Here is a 22,211-nt window from a genome sequence, read left to right as displayed (position 1 = left end):
TTAGTCGCTACGCTTGAGCATTTGAGGCCAAAAAAATTGTACATCTAGAAATAGATTGATAAAAACTTAAAGTTAACTTAAGTTGGCAACAAATGCTTGGGCATTTGACCCTTTAGATTTAGTTTTCATTTACATTTAGACCCTATCAATGACATCCGAATTTTTTTTTCTCCACCCCCTCGACCCCGGCCTGCCGCACACCCCTCGCCGATGAAAATAAAACGAATAAATAAAAAACATACACATTTAAAAAAATTGCATCGTGTTTATGTCGTGTTGACTGCATGATGTATAAACGACGTTGTCATCATGTGTATGCTTGTATTACCTACCCTTTGGATACACCGACGGACGAATTGGCGCGCGTAGAAGCCAAAAAGCAGCAGAAAAAGGGACAACGCAAGAGCCTGACAGGTAAGTAGTATCCTGTGCTATGCCCCGCTTTATTTACCCTACAGTACACTAAAGGGCAAAAAAATGGAGCAAATCAGATATAAAATTTATTTTAATCGATTTTTTAGGAATTTAGCAATTTTTGTGCCCCGCAGTGTTTGATAATAACACATTCAATACATTTTTTCCATTTACAAACCCCTTAATTTACTTTGAGTAATATTTACGTCCATGGAATTAATAATTTACTTTTTTTGAAGCAAAATGTACTGAACTGTGTTATTAGTCAAAAAAATATAATATTTAATGCTACATTCAGTTAACACTAGCTCAATTAGTTAATTATATTCAAAGTATAAATAAAACTCCATAGTTAAAACACACTCATGTCACACCTAAACATTACACTGCATTTAATAAGCATCCTAGTAGTTATTTACCGCAATTATGTTCGCTTAGTATTTTTATAAGCACTCATTTCTAAAATTATTTACAGGTTTAGGGCGGCGCTTTATAAATAATATGATATGTAAAGTGTATTTTAATTACGCACTTTTAATTTGAATATGTGGGTTTGACGATTTTTTTGGTTGACTGTGTACTTTTGTTATTGTTTGGTATAAAGTAAACTTTTGTTATTGTTTGGTATAAAGTGAAGTTATTTTTTTTTAATTGGCTTATTCAGTGTCTAAACTCTAAATTTAGTGCTTACCGTATAATATATGCCCAGTATATAAAGAGCCGTATTATTTTTTATATCTTTATTAGCTTAACTCAGTAAAATTATGTTTTACACAATCTCTGAACCGACTGACGTCTTATTAACTGTAAACCTTCAAAGTAACAATATTAAAAACTTGCTACCAGTACACAAAGTTATTGAAGTTAACAAATACTTGATCATCATCGACAATGTTTAACAGATTCAAACAAAATTAATACTTCTTATTATAATTTCCATTTATTCTTAGAAAATACCCTAAAAGTTTTTATTGGTATTACAAAATGGTTGGTCACATGTGATCAAGAAATACTATTGCAACAGAAAAAATATTCAATTCTTAAATAATATTAAAACTATAATTGTTACATTGTTACCTGTTACACGCACACATATTTGCTTGTAAATCGATGTCACGTCATAACAGTTGGCTATTTTTTGTTTGAGGTTTCTATATTGTAACAACATACAAACTGACATAGAAAATATACCCACCTCATAACACGAAACAAAATATACAGTTAAATTTGTAAATCATATAAAGGGTTTCAGAGACCCTTTATATGATATGACCTATATCTGATACTATAAGTAATCATTTACATGAGCAAAAATTTTTAATGAAAAAAATTTATGAATACACTTTTATTGCACACAACAAAGAAAAATAGCAAACAAAAAGAGCGAGTAAGGCAGAATTATTCGGTGTCCTTATTGCTACGTAACCATCTACTCCAGAAAAGACATAAAAACAAAATTTTATAGAACGCACGAAATACGCGTGTAAAGTACAAATAAAAAGTAATGTAGAAGCTTTAATACGGCGACCCTATTGCTACAAAGCGGCCTTTTAGGCAACCAAAGACATAAAAATAAAGTCGCACGCAGTATGCGGGTAAAATACCAAACAGTAGCAATCACTATAAAAATTCTTTAACAAAAAGCGCAACAACGCCCAGGTGATGACGACGTAGCAGCGTCCGGCAACAGCCATGGCAACCACGCGCGTCCCGATGACAACCACGTGCCCGCGCCGGCCGAGAGCAAACCCGCGCCCGAATCCAGCCATAAGAAGGAGAAGTCGGTGCTGCAAGCCAAGCTCACTAAACTAGCCATACAGGTGAGTGCAATCGCGTACGCAGTTTACCTGACCTTGATAGGTATAAACATGTGGCATCTGCATATCGTCTGCGAATGGTACAGAAGTCATTTATGGGATTGAGTATACGCTTTTATAATATGATTTCTAAGGTAATTTTGGACCTACCAACAGTGGCGTGCATAGCCCTTGGACCCAGGGTATGCACAAGGTGTTCAGCACAAACATAAAGTAAAATTTATATTTTAGATATGTCGGTTTATATTCAAATTACTTTACGAAAGTTATATTTTTGATTGATTTAATACTATCGTCTATCTACTGCTAATTGAATAAAAGTACATACCCTGATTTACGTCACAAAATTATGACACACCATTCGGCAGCATTTTCTAAGCACACTGAAGATGATAATATTTTTTTCCAACATGTTTTTAGCGTCTTGATGAAAATTATTAATATCACAATATCCTTTATCATTTCAAACTTTACGTATATTGGACAATAAAACAAAAGGAAAGCAAAATAATCGATTGGTGTGTACAAAGCCGCTTAGTCAAGAATACCTAGTTTTCGTAAAATTTATTATTACACATACGTTTTACTTTATCACCTATTTTTGTGGATATTTGTAACATTGGTACACACCTTCCTTTGCGAATGATTTCTAATTTTACGATAAAGGGATAGAAATTAAAGTTGTCTCTAAGTACTTTTTCCAGGCACACTGAACCCAAACAAAGACCGCACGAATATGCTTTCATTATAAAATGAATGAATAAACTATAAAATAACGTTAACACATTAAACTATCACTACTCAAACTTTTATAAGTTGCTGTATTTATGCACGTTAACCTTTTATTTATCACCAACGCCATAGAGCATTGTTCGAAGGTAAACAATAATGGCGATTGAATATGCTAATGATAATATTGCAATCGAATTTAGTCAAAATATGTCTTTAATTTTTTTGTAAGTAAGGGTACGAACGCTATTTTATTTTGATATGTCAACAATAAATATAAACAATAATTATTGTTAACTTTCTCACTTTCCAATAATTCCTGGAATACTTTTCATAAAAAAATCAAACACGTAATTGATTATCCACTTCCGTAAGCAGTGCTTATAGACACCTATACATAGAGAATTTATGAATGAAACTGTTCACACAAGACCGATGCTAATCTTGTAAGTACAAGCGCACGATTATAACATTACACGACACACACTACTAACTTGCACGCACACATCTAGCAGAACGATTCTTTCATTGGGCGTGCTTATTTTATTTGATATTTCTATGCAACAGTAGATGGCGTCATATGTCGAGTGATTCATAATAATTGATTTACCCTGCAATCGATAACATGAGATTTAAATGATAATATAGGTATTTTTACGTGTTTTAAAAGGTAAATGTTTAGCATTTACGGTTAAAAATTAAAATACGAAGTAGAAAATTTTATTTTATAAGCTATACCTACGCCTCGCGCGCGCTGGTTGCGCTGTCGCCTGTCTAGCGACAATTGACCTAGAAGTTTGGCCGCTCATTACTAGATGGCGCTTTCATATATTTTTTACTTAGTGTTTTTTTAATTACAAAACTTTAATGGTCCTATCTGAAGGTTCTTTATGACCCTGAGGGTAGGGTATGCACTGCTTATTTGCATATATGCAATGCACGCCACTGCCTACCAATGCATACGTTTAAACAATATGTTAAAAAATGTCGACCTCTCATTTCCTCCCGGCAGGTGAGATTTGGGAATTTATTACTTCCGAATTTTCTCTGCCACGTCTAACTTGAGTAACTTTAAGGCCAGAGCTAATAGGCATTTTCTAGGCAAGCTGGCCTATCCTAGATGGAACAGCATATCGGGCGATAGACCGACAGTTCAACGTGCCCTTCGAGGCACGGGGCTGAATAACAGCAAATTTCCAATTTCCAGGCTTGTAGTAAGAATTTCTTAATAACTAATTTATCAGCACGACCCGGGATCAAACCAAATTACCTCGTGATCTGTAGTCAAGTATGACACAGAAATTGTAAACTAAGGAAAGCCTACAATTTAATTTTGTTCTATGGTTATTTGCGGAATGTTCTCAAAACTACAAAACGAGAATTCTGTACTTCTGAGACCATTCCTCGAGTATCTATGAGTATCTTTATTGTCACAAGCGAGTATTAACTTTAAGTATTCAGTATAATAAGTATTTGCTGAATATGTACGGTGTAATTTATCTTTTCTTCAATCTTTATACTCAACACCAAACAGATCTTCGGCAATGTACTCTCAACAATGAGACAAATTACAGTGTACCAACTTCCTCTGCTTTTCGCAGAGTATATAGCAAATTAAGCTTAATTTTCATAGTATCTCTGTAATAAGGTTATTTGAAACACTGTACAATATGGTGATGACTTATGACGTTTTTCTTTTTCACTAGATCGGTTACGCCGGCTCAACGATCGCGGTGCTCACTGTAATTATCCTAGTCATCCAGTTCTGCGTGCACACATTCGTCATCGAGGAGAAGCAATGGAAGGCCAAGTACATCAACAACCTGGTGAAGCATCTGATCATCGGTGTCACCGTCCTAGTAGTCGCCGTGCCTGAGGGGTTGCCCTTAGCCGTCACACTGTCACTTGCGTATTCCGTCAAGGTATGTTACCAAATTTAAGGATGTCTTCTAGATTTAAGTTATTACTTCAAAAGTTAGCTGATGGGCTCGTAAAACATTTGAAAGAGTTGCCTTTAACTGTCACACTTTTACTTGCGTATCCCGCCAAGATACGCTTTCTTCCGTTAAATTGCATTCCAGATTTCATGTGTGATCTTAACTTGACTGTTTAATGTTAATTTTGAGGATACTTCTCGAACTGAGTAATTCTTCCAATCATAATCAAAAAGTTCACTAGATACTAACATAGCCCACTTTTAATCCCAAGAAAACAAACAGTTTCCACGCGATCTGTAAAAAACCGTAATGAAAGCAGACGAAGAATGCGGAAAACAGTTAGTATTCTACGAAAATTTTAATCACGTGAATACCCTTCCAGAAAATGATGAAAGACAACAATCTGGTACGGCATCTCGACGCTTGCGAAACTATGGGTAACGCGACTGCCATCTGCTCAGACAAGACCGGTACCCTCACGACAAACAGAATGACAGTAGTGCAGTCGTACATCTGTGAGAAACTGTGCAAGGTCACGCCGAACTATAGGGATATACCACCGGAGGTAGCGGAAACCATGATCGAGGGTATATCTGTCAACAGCGCTTTCACTTCCAGAATCATGGTAAGAACATTTCCAGTATTATCACTTTTATTTAAATACTTGTCAGACACTTATTAATTTGGACTAAACTATACTTTTTCTTGCATTTATACTATTTTTAGTATAAAAGTGTAGTTGTAAAAAATAACCACTTAAAACTTGGACAGGCTTCTAACCTAAGTTAGCTGCAATTTATCTCAAACAAATTAAGAAAAAAGTACTACGTAGATGATGATAGATACATTTTGGTATTATAGCGAAATTATTGTAGCCAATTTTACGTATGGTTTATTACGTTGGCATTTTCTGTTTTCAAACTTAATCTGTAATTCTTTCTTACCGTGATCAATTCATCCCTTCTTGCTGCGACATACGGCTTGTTCTTACCAGTTTATACCCCCTTTCAGCCATCCCAAGACCCCACAGGCCCACCCATGCAAGTCGGTAACAAAACGGAGTGCTCACTCCTTGGCTTCGTCGTAGCTTTGGGACAGAGTTACGAGGGGGTCAGGGAAAGGCATCCCGAGGAGTCCTTCACCAGGGTCTACACGTTCAACTCCGTGCGCAAGAGCATGTCCACCGTGATACCTCACAAGGGAGGATATAGGCTGTATACTAAGGGTGCTTCCGAAATCGTTTTAAAAAAGTAAGTGTATTTTAATTGCTCTACTAAGTTAGTTTTTGACTCAGATCTTACCTGACGGTGAGTGCCAAGATGGTAACGCGGTGACCCTTTAGAGATATTGTAGTTACCAACCTATACTCTTACCGGAACACTGAATCGCTTGCTGGCGCGTCTGTGTCGGTAGGGTAGCTGAGCATTGCTGAAAACTCCCACCAGACTACACTGGAGAAAAAAAAGTAGAATTTACCAAAATGATAACAACTAGGACACCAGGAGGAATCTTTGTGCCGTCTGAGTCTCTCAACAAGTACATCAGTAATGCAACTGTATTTATAAAGTACCGTATCTGTATTAAAATATACCTAACCACACAATGATACAATTGGAAGAAGTATCGTAGTGGCTTCTGCAATTATAGACAACTCCCACAGCCCCACAGAAATCCGTTTTCATTGTCCACGCAGAACACTTAAGAGTCCACTGCTGGACTAAAGTGCTCGAAATGGGAGGATGGTAGTAGTAGCACTGAGGACGCTTCTGCCCGTCCTACGTTTATTCATTGAGTCATCTTGTACTTGTGCGGGAAGAGGTGTGGTAATGACAACTGTATTCTGACCTGCCTTCACCGTACGGCAATTATTGCTCAATCTCTTCCCCTTCTAACGAAGTTCTGCGATCATTCTGACAACTTGAACTTTGGATACAGAAGCTGTGAATAGTGACCGAGTGCTCTGATGAAACCACTGGCGCAGCCAGGATGTTTTTCTCTTTCCCCCTTTGCCTTGAATACTTTCCGGGCAAACGCTAAAATTCAATGAACTTATCCCCAGATGCTCATTCATCTACGGTCACGAGGGTAGATTAGAAAAGTTCACACGCGACATGCAGGAGCGACTGGTGAGGCAAGTGATCGAGCCGATGGCCTGCGACGGACTGAGGACGATATCCGTGGCGTACAGGGACTTCGTGCCGGGGAAAGCGGATATTAACCAGGTATTACTCCATAAAAGTTGTGATAGAAGGTTCAGCGTCCCTTTCGGGGTGCTCGTAATTGTTCTCCGGAACCTCTAAGGCATCTAATACTTAAGCGGTGGAGAAAAACGTCGTGGCACTCCTGAGAGTTCTCCGTAACGTCTCAAAGGTATGAAGTCTTCCATCCTGTCCGCACTTGTCCAGCTTGATAGACTACGGCCTAAACCCTCCTTAATCTAAGAGAAGACCCGTGACCTTTAGCGGGCCGTAATGGGTTGATGATGATAAAGCGTTCTCGAGTGCGACATACGCCGCTTTCCATCTTTTCATTCATTCTCCGGAGAAGAAAATAAACTTGGGTATCCATAAAACAAGGAAAATCAAATTTTGGACACATCCACGATCGTCCATTTTTTCATCTATGATCTATTTACTTTATCATTTTCAAACCGTTACCAGCTCACTACAGTACATGGTTTTCTTCCCAGACTAAGAAGTTAGTTTAGGCCGTATACACTTAGACTTTACACGCCTTTTGAGTTACGTTATGAAAACTCTCAGGCATGCAGGTTTCCTCAAGAGTTTTCCTTCGCCGGTAAAGCATGCGATACTTTAATTGCTTGAGATATAAATATAAATGAAAATGTTTTAAGGCAATTATAATTTTGTGATTTCCAGGTGCACATAGACCAAGAGCCCAACTGGGACGACGAAGACAACATTGTAAATAACTTGACCTGCTTATGCGTTGTTGGTATTGAGGATCCTGTAAGGCCAGAGGTGAGACTTTGACACTTTTTTCCATAATTTATAGGTCTAATTTGCTTTTACACTAATGTGTAAATGAGTACATGGTACATTTAAGGTGATGTCCGAGGGCAGGACGTGTAGTAACGCCATTTTACTTTGTATTACGTTTCACATTTTAATGTGTGCTCTTCTTAAACTTCAGAGCTAAGCTTTTGTCTGTGTAGCCTTTTCCAACCGTCTCTAACCATAGCCGTATTTTTTTACCTCTTTATAAGTCCCCACTCTAACCTTTCGTTTTATTAGCAATTAGCTTTTTATTTAACCAATAACTGATGTACAGAAACTCAGGTGTTCGACTAAGAATGGCTATCCTAGTCGAACACCTATCCTGCTTAAAGCAGGCAGGTGATTTAAAATTGGAAAAACAACTGTAATACTTGACAAATAAAACATGTTAACAAGTATTGAAAATCTTTTTTTTTTTTAATTCTTTATTAATTCGGGACTTTTCTTGACAATAAGAATGAAATTAATAATTCCTTCTTCTCTTATCTTAACTTAAAATCTAATAGCATTCTGGCTACCTCTGAAGGTGCAGGTGGTAGGTACTTTGGCAAATCCCCACATCATAAACATTTATACACATATTAATTGGTCCCTCATTGGTCTATTCTGAACACATCCCCCAAGAAATGCAGGACGTCCTCGTCTAATTGAAAATCTTAAGGGTAGGCAGTGCTTTAAAGCACATATGAAGTACCCCCAAATAACAGTACTTAATGACCCCGGGAAACAAATCCAGGAACTCCGTAGTCGAATAAGCTAAGATCTATTCCGTTATTAAATGTGTTGTACGAATTAACAGGTACCGGAGGCGATCAAGAAATGTCAGAAGGCTGGAATCACTGTCCGAATGGTGACCGGTGACAACGTGAACACCGCGCGCTCGATAGCAGTCAAATGCGGCATCCTCAAACCCACCGACGACTTCCTCATCCTAGAAGGGAAAGAATTCAACAGCCGGATCCGAGACGCCAATGGAGAGGTATTTGAAGATATAGGGCTAGTTCGAATCTGCAGCGTATACAACAGGGCACAGGCTTTCATAGAAAACACGGTTTTAGAGCATACACCCACCACGCTGCTTCAATGCGGGTTGGTGAGCTATAACAATAGAACACAAGTTAGTAATAATAAAAGAGATCGACGACTTTCTCATCCTAGAAGAAAATTTTTATTGCCGCACCAACCCGTTGCTTATAACAACTACTTTCGCCAAAGGTTGTCTGGGAGAGATTGCTTTAGCGATAAGACCGCCTATGCACACCTAAACTTGTTTTTTTTTATCTCTTTGTGTTTTGTTTATGTGTGTGCAATAAAAAATTTAATAATAATAATAGAATGGAAAGAATCCAACAGAGACGCTAATGGAGAAAGGTATTTAAAGATATAGGTCTAGATCGATTCCGCAGCCTATCCCACTGCTGGACACAGGCCGCCTCTTTTATAGAGGAGTCGATTTGGGAGTATAGACCCACCACACATCCTCAATTCGGGTTTGCGGGCTGTAACGACTTATCAAAAAAACACTTGAAATGTTATGTTTATTATATATTTATATACGAGTATTATGTTTGTTTATTTTTTTTCTTTTTTTTTTTAAATTGCTTACAGCAATAAGGCCGCCTTTGTTTACATTGTTTACTGTATACTCCTTTATCTTTCTTTTCCTGTGTGTTTACGTGCAATAAAGTGTTACTTCTTCTTGAAAAAAAATGGCTCAATATGTAAATGGATGTAACAAAACAAATACGCGGCGAACGGTTAGGTGATATAAGTATATAGTATATTATATATCATGGTTTTGTAGGTACAACAACACCTGGTGGACAAAGTATGGCCGAAACTCCGCGTACTGGCCCGGTCGTCGCCTACGGACAAATACACATTGGTTAAAGGCATGATCGAGTCGAAGGCTTTCGATACGCGCGAGGTGGTAGCTGTGACCGGTGATGGTACGAATGACGGACCTGCGCTCAAAAAGGCGGATGTTGGATTTGCTATGGTGAGTATATCTATAGTCACACATTTAACTTCTCCATCCGCAGCCCACTGGCTGGGCACAGGTCTCGCCTCTCATATGAGAACCGATTTTGGAGCATAAACCCACAACGCAGCTCCGACGCGGATTGGTGAGCTACACAGACATTATATATATCCTCCTGGCCGTATCCGACCACAGCGACTCCTTCTAGCTATTATGAGCGTACCTGATGTGCTCTCCAGTGACTGGCATAACCACTCTTTGTTTTAAACGTGCGATCACATTGACAGCACGTCAGTACTCCACCAATTATATGTAATATACGGCCGGCGATGGTCTGGCCTTTATCTCATTACGCCTAGCATCTTGCTCTGCACGCCGATACTTCAAACTCCGATACTTTTTTATTTACGGAGTGTCTTCATCGCGGCCGATCTTCTGCTTCAAATTCCCACAGTGATGGGTCCATATCACATCTCTTCATGTGCCGCTTTAGCACATCTTTGTATCGCAAGTGTTGCCCGCCCTGCTTACGTTTCCCAACCTGCAATTCGGAGTAAAATATGCGCTTAGCCACTCTTTCTTCACCCATTCTGGATATGTGTCCACACCACCGGAGTTGCCGCCTTATTATATAAGCCTCAATCCCGCTGACATTTGCTCGTCGTAAGACTGTCGTGTTTCTCACACGATCCGACCAGTGCATGTTCATAATGTCGCGTAGGCACATAATGTGGAACCGGTCTAAAGTACGAAAATGCTTGCGGTATAAGCACCACGTTTCTGAAGCGTACAGTAAGGTTGGTAATAGCCAACCTTACTGTATAATATAGCTAAATAAACGGAGACCTTCGTTGAGAGCCTTAAATCATGCGATCGAAACACCTTTGACGGCCGACTGGCGCAGTGGGCAGCGTCCCTGCTTTCTGAGTCCAAGGTCGTGGGTTCGATTCCCACAACTGGAAAATGTTTGTGTGATGAGCATTAAGTGCTTTTCAGTGTCTGGGTGTTTATATGTATTTTCTAAGTATTTATGTATATATAATTCATAAAAATATTCATCAGTCATCTTAGTACCCATAACACAAGCTACGCTTACTTTGGGGCTAGGTGGCGATGTGTGTATTGTCGTAGTATATTTTATTATTATTTACCTTAGATCGAAGCTTTCCAAAAGCAGCAGAAGCAGCTCCTATTCTGCTGTTTACTTCGGCATCAATAAAACGTACAAAAAATATTCAAACTTAGATTAACTTATTGTTATCATTGTCATTGTTATTATTTTGTTTTTTTAATTCTTAATTTTATATAGCTATTTGTATTTTTTTGTTTTTTGTAATTATTACTTGTTATTGTAAAATTCTTTTCATAGCCCCGGGTAGACGAATTGGTCAACTGTAATGTCTTCTCGGGGTGTGTTGCTAAATAAATAAATCTTGATCAACCCAATGCAGGGCACAGGTCTCCGCTTAAAGTGAGGAAATTTTTGCTGAGTGATTTAAAAAAGTAAATTGACATTTCAAGACAAAAATAAATAGATAAATATACTACGACAATGCGCACATCGCCATCTAACCCCAAAGTAAGCCTAGCTTGTGTTATGGGTACTAATATACATGAGCACTAAAATATAGATAAACAAACATTTTCGAACCCACAGCATTGGACTCAGAATGCAGGGTCGTTGCCCACTGTGCCAATCGGCCTTCGAATTCAAACATATTTTACCATTTAGTTAAGTTATTCTGGTCAATAGAATTTTAATTGAGGTTTACTTCTATCTTGACATTTCGTAATTGTAAATATATTCACGAGATAAAAATAAATAAAATTTCATGACATTTCAATAATTGTTAGCTTACATAAATTTATAATAATACTGCACGCCTATCTTGGTAGGATAAATAATTAATAAATTAAAAATTTAGCCGGCCGATTGGCGAGGTGGGCAGCGACCCTGCTTTCAGAGTCCAAGGCCGTGGGTTCGATTCCCACGACTGGAAAATGTTTGTGTGATGAACATGAATGTTCTCTCTCTCAATAAGTTCAAAGTTTACATAAAACGTAAGCTTATAGAAAAATCCTATTATAATATTAAGGATTACATGTATGATAAAAAAGCTTGGGTATGAATTGCTCTAACTTCATAGTTCAACACTAACTAGACTGTGAGATGGTGATAACAAAAAAAGAACCTGGCTAAGTTTCTTGTGGGCTCTTCTTAGAACCAGGGCGCGTTTTGAACCCTCCTTGCTTTAGTTATGTTTTTCAGTGTCTGGGTGTTCGTATGTTTATATATTCATAAAAATATTCATCAGCCGTCTTAGTACTCATAACACAAGCACTCCTTAATTAAATATATTTTTTTTTTAATCTTTGTTTATCTAAGCTATCACCGCTTCAAGTAACTAGATACATTTTAATTGTAATCTGCAACTTCTCATTCCAGGGTATCGCTGGTACGGACGTGGCTAAGGAAGCGTCAGACATCATCCTGACAGACGACAACTTCTCGTCGATCGTGAAGGCCGTGATGTGGGGACGTAACGTGTACGATTCGATCGCCAAGTTTCTGCAGTTCCAGTTGACCGTCAACGTCGTCGCCGTCATCGTTGCTTTCATCGGCGCCTGCGCTATACAGGACAGTCCTCTCAAGGTCAGCTATCAGCATACTCTTATAACAAGACTCACTACCTTTAACAAAAAGTACTTAGCTTAACTAAGATTTAGATGGTATCGAAAGAGCGCGATCTAGTGACAGTACTGTTTCTCAGTATTAGAACTCCATTTTCTTTTGTTTATTGATACAAAAGTATAACGTATTTTATAGGTTCTACGCACCCTTGTCTACACGTTCCTCTTGAATTACAGATTAGGTACTTAAATTTGCCAATTCCCCTGTTCCAAGATTATGTAAGACCCTAAACCACATTAGCACTGAAGTTGATATTTACTCTGACTCGTTGTATAAGTTCAGAGATAAGATATTTTTATCATGGACCAATTGACCCTTATTTACTGTACCTTGATTTATTTTTTAGTGTGTGAGATATGTTGTTATTATATTCTCATTCACGATACCTTTTGTTTTCATGTTATGGTGTTATTGTATATTTTCATATGCTGTGTTTACTTTTAAGAAAACATTACACTTAAATAGAATAGTTAAATTTTAAAAACGGTTGTATTAGTGTAAGTGTTTGTAAGTAAACCTAATAAATAAAATAAAAATAAATAAAATAAATAAATACTTAAATAAAACGAAATAATAACGTATGCGAGTTGTTGGAGTATTACATGCGTAGTACGAAGATAAAAGCAATTTTTTTATTTATTTAGTCGTATGCCATTTTCTACGAATAAGCGGTTTAAATTATTGATATTATCTGCAAATTAATAAGTTACAAGTCAACGTCCAGATGCTCCAACCATGTGACGGTCCGAGCAGGGAGATCGAAAAGGCCGTTGGGCAAATCCCTGGAATGAATAGATGGGGCATCTTCTTAGCTACAGGCGCATGTAGCAGATGGTTTCCAACAACACTTATGCAAAAGATAGTTGCAGCGTCCATGCCCTGTTCTGAGCCGGTTCAGCCGGACACTAGAGGTTACGAGGCAGAAGGAAACCCTTGGGTTTAATTGTTGGATCGAATAGATCTGTTGTCGGCCCGGGGGCCTTTCCATTCTTCTCTCCAGCTGTTTTCTAGGTTATTATCACAAATAAGTGTAATTTAACAGCAAATGAAATGCCGTATACGCTGCTTCGTATATGAGCGTATCACGTTATAAATTTGTGGTTTAGATATGAATTTTATTTTTTGTTGGATGGAAGAAGGGGGACTAGAGGATACTAGATGGCGTAGAAGTCCATGCCATTATAATAATTAGTCCAAAAATATGATTATCAAAATATGCCCATAGTTGCGTACGATAAATAAAACCGCCGTCATCTCACTACCATGTGTACATGACGGTGATAACTACATTACCTTCCCCCTCAATCTCTACCACTGCTTGGGATCACACTTTGTTTCTGCGCGACATCGCACCGGAACACTAAATCGCTTAGCGGCACGTCTTTGTTGGTAGGGTGGTAACTGGCCACGGCCAAAGCCTCACACCAGACCAGAGAAAATTCAAAAATTCTAAATTCACAAATTGCCGGGAATGGAACCCGGGACCTCCTGCTTAAATTCAAAGCGCTCACCGATGCGATGATGGGAGGTTTTGACGAACTCCCTGGCGCAACCTGATAGAGATATCTTAACAGTGTTTCCTTCCCTACATCTTTTTTATTATCTGTCACTGTTTACGGTCACTGGTAGAGCTCTCTCGTAGAGATAACAGCTTTTCATGATGTCACTTCTTTATTTCCGTACTAAATTAATAAAGTTTCTCAAATCCGCAGGCCGTGCAAATGTTATGGGTGAATCTTATCATGGACACGCTAGCGTCTCTCGCGCTCGCGACGGAAATGCCCACTCCTGACCTGCTGCTGCGAAAGCCGTACGGAAGGACCAAACCGCTGATCAGCCGCACCATGATGAAGAACATCCTCGGACAAGCCGTGTACCAGCTCTTCATCATCTTCAGTTTACTGTTTGTCGGTCAGTATACATTAGGGCATATCACACTCGAATTGAATTGTTGTACATCACGGAAATGTCTATTCCAATGCTGCTTATCTCTTATTCAAATATAAATTATCACAAATATAAATTATTACAAATTATATAAAAAAAAATAACATTACACTCTAGATAGATAGAACAAATGTGTCACTTGAGAATGTTCTCAAATGCGTGTGAAGTCAATATGTCACCTGCCAAAGCACGATAACTAGAATACGTTACTCTTGTTTAAAATTACACTTATTTTTTTAAGATATTTGAACGTAATGGAGAAATCTCAGGCATACAGGTTTCCACACGATGTTTTCCTTCACTGTTAAAAGCAAGTGATATTTTAATTGTTTACAATTTAAAAAAACTCCGAAAAATTTGAATTGTACTTTTGGGTCGAACTCGTTCCCCTCGAAAGGGAGGCTGAATTCCTAACCAATAAGTTCCTAACCATCACTTAATAATGACAATGATGAATCCATTTCGTGTAAAAAATTTTGTCAAATTAAGTTTACATGACGCTTTGTCAATGCTATGTGCACTTGTCATCGACGTGCATATCAGTCCATGTTTTTGTGTGTGTGCTATATTTAAAAAACGTGTAATATGCATGTTGTTAGTGCTCTTAATAAATAAATAAATACCGTTAAAAGCAAGTGATATTTTAATTGTTTAAAATTATAAAAAACTCCGAAAAATTTAATGTATTTTTGGGTCGAACTCGTTCCCGCCGAAAGGGAAGCTGAATTCCTAACCACTAAGCTATCATCACTTAATAATGACAATGATGACTCCATTTTGTGTTAAATTTTTGACACATGACGCTTTGTCAATGCTATGTGCACTTGTCATCGACGTGCATATCAGTCCATGTTTTTGTGTGTGTTCTATATTTAAAAACGTGTAATATGCATGTTGTTAGTGCTCTAAATAAATAAATAAATTCCAACAGGCGACAAAATGTTAAACATCCCATCGGGCCGAGGGCAGCAACTGAGCTCGGAGCCGTCCCAGCACTTCACTATAATCTTCAACACGTTCGTCATGATGACTCTGTTCAACGAAATCAACGCGAGAAAGATCCACGGCCAGAGGAACGTCTTCCAGGGACTCTTCACCAACCCTATCTTCTATTCCATCTGGATCGGCACTGCACTCTCTCAGGTATTGTATATTAACATATATATACTTCTGGTGATAGACTTTGTGATTTGTTTCCTGTCGTATTTAAACCTAGAAAACTCCTTGCAAGCACTTCTTTATGTTTAACTTTAGGCTATATGACATTACGCCGTAACCAATAGGAGCATTATCAACAATGAAAAATAACAAAAGCAAAAAAGAAGAAAATTTTAATTATTTTGCGAGTTTCTGTTGCATAAGCTGTGTTAACGTAACGTTAAAACTAGCCCAAAAATTTTGTATGACAAAATAAATTTCGGTTTTCGATGTTTTATGAGCTGTATGCAATTTTTTTTAAAGGCCGCTCAGAATTTCTTTTAATTTCAAAAACATATAGAATCGCATGTACTTGAATAAACTCTGAAAAACACATATTTTTGGGTAGTCCTGTATGAACCCATGGATTTCTTCTTTGCTTTTAAGACTCTTGCCACGTGGCTAATCCGGCTTTTGATGTAACAAATTCCAGGTGGTAATCATCCAGTTCGGCGGCATGGCGTTCAGCACAGCGGGGCTGACGATAGACCAGTGGCTCTGGTGTCTGTTCTTCGGCGCCGGCACGCTGGTGTGGGGGCAGCTCGTCACCACCATCCCCACCAGGAAGATACCCAAGAAGCTGTCGTGAGTACTATCCTTCTTTTTGACAGACCAAGCAGTTGCCTCACCTAATTATAGCGGAATATCATCGTCCATAAGCCTCAGGCGTAGTTGCTAAGCCTCATCACCATCATCATCATCACATCAACCCATTACCGACCCAGGGCACGGGTCTCCTCTCACAATGAGAAGGGGTTAAGGCCGTATTCCACGCTGGCCCAGTGCGGATTGGTGGTCTTCACACACCTTTGAGAACATTATGGCGAACTCACAGGTGTGCAGGTTTCCTCACGATGTTTTCCTTCACCGAGGAAGCAAGTGATATTTTAATTTATTAAAACGCACATAACTTAGAAAAGTTAAATAAATAAATAAATATATTACTACCATACACACATCGCCATCTAGCCCCAAAGTAAGCGTAGCTTGTGTTATGGATACTAAGATGAGTGATGAATATTTTTATGAATAATATACATAAATACTTAGAATATACATTCATGCTCATCACACAAACATTTTCCAGTTGTGGGAATCGAACCCACGGGCTTAGACTCAGAAAGCAGGGTCGCTGCAAACTGCGCCAATCGGCCGTGAATTGATGAGTTAGAGGTAGAGAGCTGGGATTCGAACTCGCTCCCCCGAAAGTGAATACGAAGTCCCACCCACTGGGCTAGCTAACTAAGGTTCATGTGCATTTAATACAGCGGCACCCACGCCCTTCAGACAAGAACACAGCATTGCAACAATGCTGCTTAGCGGCAGAAATAAACATGGTGGTAACACCCCGACGAGCTCGAGTGAAAGTTTGTGAGGATGTATGCTTGGGTGTTCGTTACTCTATCACGCAATAACCACAGAACGGATTTGGCTGAAGTTTGGAATGGACATAGATTATTTCCGGGATAAAAATATAGGCTACTTTTTATCCGTATATATTTCACGGCGATGAGCTATAACTACAAGTAAAGTTTGCAAACTTCTTCGAAACTAGAATGTAGGTATATCTAAAGATTTTAAACTAAGTTAATCAACATTTCTTAAGAAAAGGTTAAACGGTTTAACATACCACGGAAAAATTTTGAGATTTGTCGATATTTCGATGCAGTTACATGGATCGTTGAAACGACGGGACTGAAAGCTATAGACATACAAAGATATAGACATACCTTGCAGTTAAAATTGAAAAAAAAAACTAAATTTATTAGTTTTAACTGGGCACCATAAGCACTTTTGAAACGTCAAGTATATCCGTTTGTGGGACTCTACTACCACGCTCATACTCAGTGGGGTGCACAGGATAAAAAGAAAGCAGGAAGACTGCTTAAATTGAAAAATCTTCCTCCTGTGCCATTTATATAAAGGTTTAAGATAGGCAGTGCTTTTGTTCCTAAATGAGCAGCTTGGTACTGAGATACCGCTAATATTTACAATTATTCACATCCTCGATATATATCCAGATGGGGCCGCGGGCAACCGGACCCGGAGTCAATGCAACAGGGTCAGGACTACGACCCGGACCTGGATAAGAAGCCGCGCGCCGGACAGATCCTCTGGATCAGAGGCCTGACGCGCCTTCAGACGCAGGTATGACGCGGCCGGAACGGGGTGACGGTGGGGAATGGACGGATACGGAGGGATACATAGTGACATTTATAGGATAGCATATGACTGATAATAATTATAGGATAGTATAGGATACGACTGATGACAGTAATAGGATAGTATAGGATACACCTGATAATATTTATAGGATAGTTTTTAAGGTCAGGATACATCATTTAGGATACGATAGATAATCGTAACATTAAACTAGTAAGGTTACGTTCGATTTTACATAGTAAAATAACTAAATTAAATGACTTGACCGTAAATTCGGAGCTTAATTGATTGAGATAGCACTTCCGTTTCCGCTTACATCCCTTCTCTTTCTAAGTGTTTATATGCCTCTCTTTCGCACATCCTCCCCTTTTTCTTCACCACCGGGGGGGACCGTGCGATCAGCGCTCGAGCAACTTGTTCATTGGCGTTTTTATTTCCTCTGCGCTTCGTTGACGAACCATTCCCTATTAAATATTAATTCAGTGTTATTAATATTGTAAGTACTAAATATAAGAAGGAAACAGTGATCAACAATAGTTCACGTAAGTGTTTAACCTTTTATAATTTACTTTCTAACAGTTTTACTGTTCGTTTAGATTAATGAATTATATGCCTGTTTAATTTTTATTAACAAGATGCAGCATTCACAATCGATTACTCCTTTGTGAATACGCTTATCTGTACCGTGAAATAAAATTATTCACTGTAGATTACAGTCGTAGTCACGTTTATATGCATACCCGCATACATTTTTATTTTTACGAACCTAAAACAGTACGGGCAATCGTTATTGTTTGATTTTATTAAAATTCTACCCTCAAATAAAAACATTTCGTAGATTTTATCTTTTCTTTCTTTGGATAACGCTTTACTTCAAACGGAAGGATAAATACGTTTCGTTAAATACGGTTTTGTATTTTTTGTGTTAGGAAATGGAAAACGAAATCGTTCTTGATGATGAGACTGCGGGCCCATCTCGTCGCAAATCGCATAGTAGCTCATCAAGCAGCTCGAGTACTTCATCAAGTTCTAGTGGGTCGACGGGTCGAAAACGAAAGCGTCAACGGCGACATCGTCATAAGAAATCAAAGCGTTCTCGACGCTCATACGATAGGTTTTTTGGCAAACTGCTCGAGGAAGTGGGTGAACTTCGTAATTTACTTGCTCATAGTATTAATACAGGTGTTGTCCCGAATTCTAACGATTGCTGTAATGAATCGTGTATTGATTTAAATTTAAGCCGCGAATTGTTTTTTGATGAAAAAGATATAACGGCGAGTAGTAGTCAAGTTCCAAAAGCACCAAGTGATTTTTTAAAAATTCTTAATACTGTTCAACACTTTGATAACACTGAGTGGTGTGAAGTTCGTTATGCCGACACACAAAATTTATATAGTCATTCTCCTGGTTTTGTAGAGTTAGAGGTTAATGAAGAAATTAAAGCCTATGAGTCAACCCGATATTTAGCCCAAGCCGATAAGGCCTATGCTGCCCAAACCTTCTGTTTATTAAAACTAAGGGAAGTTTTGCAAGAAACTATAAAAAGTTTTTTGACATGGGCAAAAGAAGAACAAGATTTAAATTTTGATAATTTACAAGAAAAAATTATTGATTTATTTTTAAAAGGCGATGTACATAAAGTATCATCCGACCTTTTGCAATTACTATGCGGCCATAGAGCTGAGATAATTCAAATGAGACGTGATGGCATAACGGAATATATACGAGACCCGCTTATTAAAACGTCTTTGCGTGAAGTTCCACCTTCATGCCGAAATCTTTTTAATGCAGATTCTTTTACTTCGGCTCTCGAGAAGATCGGTGGCGTTAAGAAAGCATTCTTACCACTTAAACCTTCTGACAGATCAGTTTCTAAAGCTGGATCTAGTAGAGCTTTATCTAATAACCACCCTCCGCAGGGGGCGGTCACTTACAATAACCCTTCACAGGGCACAGTACCTATGCACTCGCATGCGCAAGCTACACATCCATTACAGAATGCTCCTCCGCAGGGGAGTCATTACTATTATCAATATCCTCAGGGAAACGTTGGTAACAATTCTAATCGAAGAGGGGCATCCAGTAGTAGTGGGATTCCTTTCGATAAGTTGTGACTCGAGTCGCGTGAGAACCGAGTTCAAGGCAGGCCAGTTAATTCAGTTTATCCAACATTAGGAGGAATTAGGCGCTCCGAAATTCCGGTATGCGATAACCTTTTAATATCAAAATATTAAAAGGTTATCGCATACCTTTTCTCCAGAGGCCTCCGTTAATTGTACCAAACGTAAAAAAGAGTGCATTCGTCACTCCAATTTCATCAGATATGATTCTTATAAATCAAATGAAAATACAGGGTGTTCTCGAGGTCGCGGATTCATCCCCAAGCTTTTTGCCAACAATGTTCCTTGTGCCGAAAAGCGACGGCTCCTACCGTCCAATTTTCAATTTGAGAGCCCTAAACGAGTTTGTTTCCACAGATCGGTCCAAACTAATAAATATTTATCGAATACCAGATTTCCTGCAACCCCGTGATGGCTATGCAAGATAGACCTTTCTCAGGCCTATTACCATTTAGCTATAACCAGGTCCTAAAGACGGTTCCTCAGACTAATCTACAACGGAGAATTACTTCAAATGACAAAGGCATTCGCATCGTTGTATATTTGGACGATTTTCTATTAGCCCATCAAAATGTAAACATTCTCAGAACGCAGGTCAAGTGGTAGTAGAGAGACTACAGTACCTAGGTTGGCAGGTGAATTTCAAAAAATCCGAGCTCAACCCTATATGAATCTAGTATACCTAGGCATTTATTGGGACCCTTGGCTCAACCAGAAACGACTACCATCAGAGAAGTATCACAGTTTGTTGACCAAGGGGTCAAGCATTTTGAGGGAAAACAAAGTGGGGTTAAAGTGCCTTCAAAGTCTGGTCGGCCATCTAAATTTTGCCAGTTTTGCAGTCCCAAAGGGCACGCTGAACCATCGGAGCTTACTAGATCTCTTAAATTCAATTCCAAAAACCTCAAAAATGTTGTATGTCATACCAGCAGAGGCACAAATGGATTTGAAATGGTGGCTACAGAAATACCGGACCTCATCACCGATTCACATCGCACCACCAACTCATTTTCTAACCACAGATGCTTCCGATCTAGCTTGGGGCGCCCAGCTGGACATTTGGTCACTGTCAGGACCATGGAACAAGCAGGAGGCTCAGTTGCACTGCAACCAAAAAGAAATGCTTGCAATATTCAGTCTTTAAAATTAGAAAGATTTAACACTTTTTAGAGTTGATTCAGATCACTTAATCATTTCTAATGACTATGTAATTTTGTTGCCAGTTTTTGGATCTAAAACTGATTCTGCAACATATAGGTAATCAGGCTGGAAATTGCTAAAAAATTCAGAAAATGTTGATCTTGATCCTGTCTATTGGATACACCGAACGATTGATGGAAATCGGCAACATGCAATAATTTATTCATGAACATTAGGGGTCAAGCCAAACCTGCTTCGCGGGCAGTAATAGCAGGTTGGATTAGATCTTTATTGTTAGAAGCTAATATAATAGCTACTCCTGGCAGCTTTCGTTCTGCGGTTGCTTCCAAAAATTGGTGTCAAGATCTTCCCATTGATAACATTTTGGCTGGAGGCATTGGAGAGCTGAAAGCACATTTCGAAAATTTTACAAGCGGCAGGTTAGACCAGCTGCTGCCAAATCGGATTCTATTGTTAACTTATTTGATCCTATAAATTTCTAGGAATGTGTAATTTGAATTAAAGGAAACATGTTATTAGTTTGGTCTTTTCTGATTTGTTAATGTATTACAGTGTATACAATCAGATTGTAATGAAAGTTTATCTCATCAATAAAAGTATACTTTTGCAAATCCTATATGTATTTGATTTACAAAATATGCGTTGATAATAATTATTATCCATAAAGTTTATCTGTATTTATAATTCATAGACTGGATTAAGAAGAATTAATTAAATTGTTTTAAATTTAATCTAATGTTGAAGCTATTAATTCATTCTTTCTCACATTGACGTTTTACACCACCAGGCGATAACAAACACGTCTCAATCAATTAAGCTTCGAATTTACGGTCAAGTCATTTAATAGCAGCGTTTTTCCTGAAATAAAACGCTTATTAAATACTTACCTAAATTCGAAGCTTAAGATAATTTCTGCCGGTTGATTTTCACCGCAATGAACAAGTTGCTCGAGCAGTGATCGCACGAGCCCCCCCGGTGGTGAGGAAAGAGGGGAGGATGACCGAAAGAGAGGCATATAAACACTTAGAAAGAGAAG

General features: G+C 38.4%; 1 protein-coding gene across 11 annotated transcripts in view; it reads left to right on the top strand.

The window, feature by feature from the left end:
• LOC120634427 (plasma membrane calcium-transporting ATPase 3) overlaps nt 1-22,211 on the top strand; it is a 281,705-nt gene that overhangs the window by 239,780 nt on the left and 19,714 nt on the right. For 8 of the 11 annotated variants that reach the window (XM_039904957.1, XM_039904955.1, XM_039904951.1 and 5 more), the window contains 14 exons: nt 370-414; nt 2,074-2,234; nt 4,667-4,882; nt 5,280-5,522; nt 5,909-6,147; nt 6,957-7,119; nt 7,777-7,878; nt 8,714-8,893; nt 9,719-9,913; nt 12,342-12,548; nt 14,300-14,498; nt 15,466-15,677; nt 16,165-16,316; nt 17,753-17,879. In XM_039904957.1, coding sequence (XP_039760891.1) covers nt 370-414; nt 2,074-2,234; nt 4,667-4,882; nt 5,280-5,522; nt 5,909-6,147; nt 6,957-7,119; nt 7,777-7,878; nt 8,714-8,893; nt 9,719-9,913; nt 12,342-12,548; nt 14,300-14,498; nt 15,466-15,677; nt 16,165-16,316; nt 17,753-17,879 — 2,441 coding nt within the window. The remainder of the gene's footprint in view (nt 1-369; nt 415-2,073; nt 2,235-4,666; nt 4,883-5,279; nt 5,523-5,908; nt 6,148-6,956; nt 7,120-7,776; nt 7,879-8,713; nt 8,894-9,718; nt 9,914-12,341; nt 12,549-14,299; nt 14,499-15,465; nt 15,678-16,164; nt 16,317-17,752; nt 17,880-22,211) is intronic. The other 3 variants (XM_039904960.1, XM_039904959.1, XM_039904958.1) reach the window with 3 other exon arrangements.

The sequence above is a fragment of the Pararge aegeria genome, chromosome 24 (assembly GCF_905163445.1).
Source record: "Pararge aegeria chromosome 24, ilParAegt1.1, whole genome shotgun sequence".
NCBI lineage: Eukaryota > Metazoa > Arthropoda > Insecta > Lepidoptera > Nymphalidae > Pararge > Pararge aegeria.
This window is presented reverse-complemented; position numbering and strand designations above follow the sequence as displayed.